The sequence below is a fragment of the Budorcas taxicolor genome, chromosome 5 (genome assembly GCF_023091745.1).
Source record: "Budorcas taxicolor isolate Tak-1 chromosome 5, Takin1.1, whole genome shotgun sequence".
Classification (NCBI taxonomy): Eukaryota; Metazoa; Chordata; class Mammalia; order Artiodactyla; family Bovidae; genus Budorcas; species Budorcas taxicolor.
The window spans coordinates 156,667,208-156,673,100 of NC_068914.1; the positions used below are offsets into that span (position 1 = coordinate 156,667,208).

General features: G+C 59.7%; 1 protein-coding gene across 1 annotated transcript; it reads right to left on the minus strand.

Annotated features, from left to right (window-relative positions):
• On the minus strand, positions 1-4,191 carry LOC128047527 (cytochrome P450 2D14-like). The gene is made up of 9 exons (XM_052639760.1): positions 4,003-4,191; positions 3,105-3,276; positions 2,408-2,560; positions 2,143-2,303; positions 1,566-1,742; positions 1,264-1,405; positions 859-1,046; positions 278-419; positions 1-179 (listed from the first exon to the last, which is right to left on the minus strand). Exons 1-9 carry the CDS (start codon positions 4,189-4,191, stop codon positions 1-3), a joined length of 1,503 nt encoding a protein of 500 aa, XP_052495720.1.
• Between the last annotated feature and the right edge of the window lie 1,702 nt (positions 4,192-5,893).

The window sequence follows — 5,893 nt, forward strand, 5'->3', positions numbered from 1 at the left end:
CTAGCGGGGCACTGCACAGAGCTGATAGGGGGCTGGGGTCACCAGGAAGGCAAAGACACCATGGTCGCTGGGGCGGGGCTGCCCGGCAGGCACCGAGAAGCTGAAGTGCTGCAGGAGGCTGGTGAAGAAGAGGAAGAGCTCCATGCGGGCCAGGGGCTCCCCGAGGCATGCGCGTCGGCCTGTGGGTGGGCATGGGGGCTCTGTAAGCCAGGGTCTCCCCCTCCAAGACCCCTCAGAATGGGGAAGCAAACCGGGTAGCCCACCAGCCCCAAGATACCTGCGGAGAAGGGTATGAAGGCCTCCTGCTTGACGAAGCGGCCCTGGGCATCCAGGAAGTGCTCCGGGTGGAAGCGGAAGGGCTTCTCCCAGATGGTCTCATCCTTCAGCACTGACGACAGGTTGGTGATGAGTGTCGTCCCCTGGTGGCAAATGTCTGGGATGGGTGAGGTTTTGATTGGTTGCAGAGGGGGAGGGGTGCCCAGACCCCTGCCACCAAACTCACATGGGCACACACACTGCGTGGCACACACCCGGACTCTTCAAGTAACTCTCAGCCCAAGACGCCTCTCAGCACCGTCCCTGTGCCCATGGCAGGGTGCCCTTACTTCCCCTCAGTGCCCGGCCCCTCAAACGCTGAGACACGTTCTAGTTTGTCTTCCCTCCCAACCGGGGGCTCTGAGTGGACAGAGCCAGGCCTGCTCTGCTCTCGTCCACGCCCACCCAGGCTGGGACATTATGTACCTTAGCCATGAGAACGGGGTGGCTTGGATTCCAGTCCTGGCCACACCTGGCAACACTCACTGTGGCTACCAGGTGGCAGGTGGTGCGGAGGCGGGGTTGGGGGAGCCGCAGGCCTACCTTTGGGACGTGGAAGCCCTGCACCTTGATGTCACGGGATGTCATGTGGGGCACTCCCAGGGGGATGATGTCTGCAAAGCGTTGCACCTCATGGACCACGGCCACGGTGAAGGGCATGAGGGCCTGATCCCCCATCTCTGGTCGCCTCACTTTCCCTATCACCTCATCGATTTCCTGCTGGACCCGTCCTGGAAAACAAGTGTCCTCGTGGTGGTCAGACCCAAGGGCTGGGCTCCTGCCTCCTCCTGACGCCCGGGTAGTACTGTGTCCTCTCGGAGGAGGCACTGTGACATTGGAGCTGGGGCTCAGGCCCTGCACAGAGCTGGTGTTGGTGGCCAAACCAACTGAGCTTAGAGGCCTCGTCCTGTCTTCGTCCTCCCAGCACCCATCCCGGGCTAGACTCACGCTGCACGTCTGGGTGCAGGATCATGAGGAGGAGGGCCCAGGCCAATGTGGTCGAGGTGGTGACCATCCCAGCGGAGAACAGGTCGGCCACCACCAGGCGCAGGTTCTCATCATTGAAGCTGCTCTCGGGGTTCCCCTTGGCCTGGGTCACACCGGGAAGGTAAGCTCAGGGACAGAGGTGAAGTCCCCACATGGCCTCCCACCCTGCTCCGGTCAGCCCAGGTGTCTGATCCCTGGGTGATACAGAGCCCCGAATTTGCCTCCTGGGCCCTCAACACACATCCCTGTTCCGATCACCTTACCTCCTTCACCTCATCCAGGAAGGCATCGGTCAGGTGTCGGGGTGGCTGGGTTGGGTCCCGGGTCATCTTCTGCTCGGTGATCAACTCATCAATCAGGGCCATGAAGGCCTTCTGCCCCGGGAAGACGTTGGCGGCCAGCCCTGGGATGCGCATGAGCACCGGCACAGCTTCCACCACCTGTGCGGGTCACAGCCGTGGGGCCGTGGGACATCCTGGTGCTCAGGCTCTCACCAGTCAAGTCCTAGCTTCCTCCAGTGTGTCCATCATCGAACTTGTTCCTCCCTAAGTTCAGACCTGCCCCTCTCTCCTGGCCCTGAGCCCAAAAGATAAACCTAAAATGTACATATCGTGCGTACCGGTCCCTTCCAGTGAAAGCGTACTCCCACCCCTAAGCTCGCTGAGCCCACCAGGCCTCTCCCACCTGGGCTGTCTGCCATCTCCCACTTCCAGACCTTTTCCTTGCAGGTGCCTATCCCAGAAAGCCCTTTCTTGCGCTGGCCCTCTACACAAGTCCTCCTCCGGGGGGAGGGACTTGCTGGAGGACGGAGGCCGTCTCTACAGAGCTCCTTGCCCGCACCTGGCGCACTAAGCCAGACTCTTCTTTCAACAGGTCCTCCATCATGTCCAACAACTTGACGATGCGAGGATCGTTGTAGTCGAAGCGGAACCCGAAGGTCAGGGAGGCGATCACGTTGCTCACTGCTTTATTCAGGAGGTCCTTGGGGCTAAAGGGATGTCCTGGAAGGGGACAGTGCAAGGTAGGGCACGCCTCCATCTCTTCTGTCCCAGACCTCTCCAAACCTCCCAGACCTCCGTGTCCCTCAGCCCCAGCACTCACTCACCGGCCTGGTCGGCGAAGGCGGCACAGAGGCACGAGGCCTCCTCAGTCACCCACTGCTCCAGTGACTTCTTCCCCAGGCCGAAGTTGCGCAGAGTGGACAGGGAGAAGCGCCGCTGCTCTCGCCAGGCGTTCCCATATCGCGCCAGGATCACTCCTGGGGACGGGGCGGGCATGTGGGCGTGGCTCTGGCCTGGCCCCGCCCCTCCCGGGGATCTGCTCACAACCCCACCCCGTGGGGGAAGTTCTCGGGGTTGCCCGCCCACACTGGCCTGGCCGTCCCCTTCCAAATCCCGCCCACTTTGACACCCCTTTCCATCCGGGGACAGGTCCCATTCTCTGTCGGCCGCATTGCTCCCCGAGTCACCCCTACTTGGCGCCCGTCTTGGCTCCACTTTTTATTTTGCTCACGGAGACCTGGTTCCACCGGGGAAGGTCCTGGCCTGCCCCTGCACTACCAGCCCTGGCATTGTCCTCTTTCCTGCCCACACTGACGTCTCCTTCGCGTTCTCAGTGACCCTGGGCCGCCCTCTCTTAGAAAGTCCCCTGCCCTCAGCCTCATCCAATTTCTCCTTCCCCAACGCTTGGCACAGTCTCCATTCTCAACCTGCCGCCCCCTCTAATTGGTTGGCTCTTTCCTGCACCGAATGTCCCCAACTCTGCCTCCACCTGCAGGGACGCGGCCTGCCCTCTCCACTTGCCTTCGGCGCGCGGCCCGTAACCCAGGTGCTCGTAGACGGCCGGAGGTGGACGGTCGGAAGTGTCCTGGTTGCGGTGCACCAGCGCCTCGCGCACAGCGGCCAGCCCGTTGAGCACAACTACCGGCGTCCAGACCTGCTGCAGGCTGAACACGTTCCCGAAGCGGCGCCGCAGCTGCAGGCCAAAGGTCGAGGGTGTTTGGCAAGCCCAGGCCCCGCCTGGCTGTGGGCCCAGCCTCGTGGCTCTAGCCTCTGGGCACCTCTGGGCCCCCCTCCAGCAGCGAGCAACTGCAAGGACTTTATCTAGTCTTGTGAGCCCCGGGGGTTACATCCACTAGTTTTGAGGCTCTCAAGTTGGATGAGACCATCCTACTCACAGACCCAGCTATGACTGTGCAAGTGTCACAAAATGGCCAGCAGGCCAAGTCAGCATCCTATTTACAGGTGAAGAGACCCAGGCTCACAGAGGGGACCAGGGAGGCCCAAGGTCTCATGGAGGCAAAAGACCTGAACCAGATCACTGTGCCTCTCTCAACCTCAACTCGCCTGATTCAAACAGGGCCCATGACCAGACATCTCCCCCATTCTCAAGACCTTTCCTCCCAACGTGACCCTCAGGGATCAGGTTCACATAATCGAAGAGCTGGCTGGCTGAATCCACAGCCTGTCACCATCCTATAAACCCCCACCCGTTGGTCTTTGTCCTCTCTGACCTCTGTTTGGAAACTCCAAACAGTTCTCGGGCCCTGAACAAACGCCCTCCCTCAGGAGGGCTCTCGAATCCGCCTCCTCTTCTTGGCCCAGTCCTCTTCCGGCCTGTGGCTTCACCCAGCGCCCACTGTCTGCTGCTAGGTGGGGCCCTAGGACCGCCGCTGCGCACTCCCCACCCCTCCGTCCTCACCTGGTTGAAGCTGAGCCGCGGGTCTTTGAAGTCCACCTGCAGCAGGTTGCCCAGCACCGGCAGCGGCGTGGGGCCTGGTGGGTAGCGTGGGGCCCAGCGTGAGCGCCGGTGCATCAGGTCCAGCAAGAGCAAGAAGATGAGCACGGCCACGGCCAGGGGCCCCAGCGTGTCCCCAGACAGCAGCCCCATGGCTGCCTCCGTGGGCGCTGCGTTCCTCACCACACCGGCACCCAGGACCAGCCCAGCGCGGCACTCTCACTCCACCTCCGGGGCTCCACCAGTCCGGGGCCGCTTTATAAAGGGAGCGGAGGCCCGGCCTTTGCCCTCTGCCCTGAGGTGTGCTGTAGGGGAGATTGTGCTGCCAGAGGGTAGGAGAGGGGTCAAGGAGAGTCAGGCGCACGGGCGCCCACTGTCCCTCACGCGTGCTCTCCACGTGCTTCCGGAGGTGGCTGGAGAGCACAAGAAGTCCCCCTGCCCCGGCCTGACTCCCCAGCTCGGCAGAGTCGAGGAAGAATCCAGGGTCTTGGGAATGGGTTCTGCCACCACCTGTCGCCTGTCAGCCTCTAATGCGGCCACAGCCCCGTTCCCAGAACGTGTCCCTGTCCTCCTCCTAGTGGCCTTCGCCTCCCAAGTATGTTCTGGTCCTTGCCCCGTGCTGGCGGGAGGACCTGATGACCGGAGGGACCACCGGTAAAGTTCTTGGTGTCCCCTCACTTCCCACCGGTACACACCACACATACACAGAATCACACACTCATGAACCACACTTACACACATTCACATCCTGACTAGCCCATGCTCACATGCATATCTACACACCCACACAGCCACATCCACGAGTGCCTGTGTTACCACCTTCCACTCACAGAGACCCAGCAGCAAGGGCTCTAGTTCTCAGCGGCTGCCTGGACTCAGCCGACCTCCCTGCACCTGGAGGCTGCTCTCAGGGATGCGGGCGCCTTCACCTGGCTGGCTGCTGCCTCAGTTTCCACCTGTTGTGGCTGAGGGAAGTTGAGTCTGGGGGTAGGGAGGCAGCAGGGTTGTTTTCCAAAATCCGTTAGTGAAAGTGAACTCGCTCAGTCATATCCGACTCTCTGAGACACCATGGTCTGTAGCCTGCCAGGCTTCTTCCATGGGATTCCAGGGAAGAATACTGGAGTGGGTTGCCATTTACTTCTCCCGAAGATCTTCCCGACCTAGGATAGAACCCAGGTCTCCCGCCTTGTAAGCAGACGCTTTACTGTCTGAGCCACTAAAATCCAGGCATCCTCCCAAAAAACTCCCAAACTCCCTCCTCAAAACACATATAACCAAGTCATATTCTACAAAAGTGATCTTCAAATATTTACTTATATCTTTTGAATAACTGTCTCCTCACACATTTGTAAGTTAATGTCTAATGTCTTTCATCACACATCAAAATACTTTAAAAATCTACCATTTCTAACATATTGTAAACATCGACATTTAAAAATAGTTATGTTACTCTTTTAAGTGTTTTAACTAGCCTTTCTTCATCTACCTGCCGGCGTGGTGTACTCCTCTTTTCAGGGGTCTTTGTGGAAACAGCCCCTGCCCATGAGATCGCTGTGGAGTCATCACAGGTGGGGACCCCTGTCAGGGGCTACGGGGACTGTCTCACGTAGCACAAGATCGCTTATGCGGCTTGATTGGAAACGATTAACCAACTGTGTGTGTGTGTGTGTGTGAGGACTCTGGAGAAATTCCCTGTATTCTCAGGAAAGTGTCAAAGCCCCGCTCTACCACCCCCATTCCCGGCCTCCTCGGGCTGGCTGTATGGTCACCTCAGGGCTCCGTGGCCATAAGCTCATCTCAGGGTCCGTGGCAGGAACCTAGACGAATCGACAGGAACAGATGACCCCTACTGTGT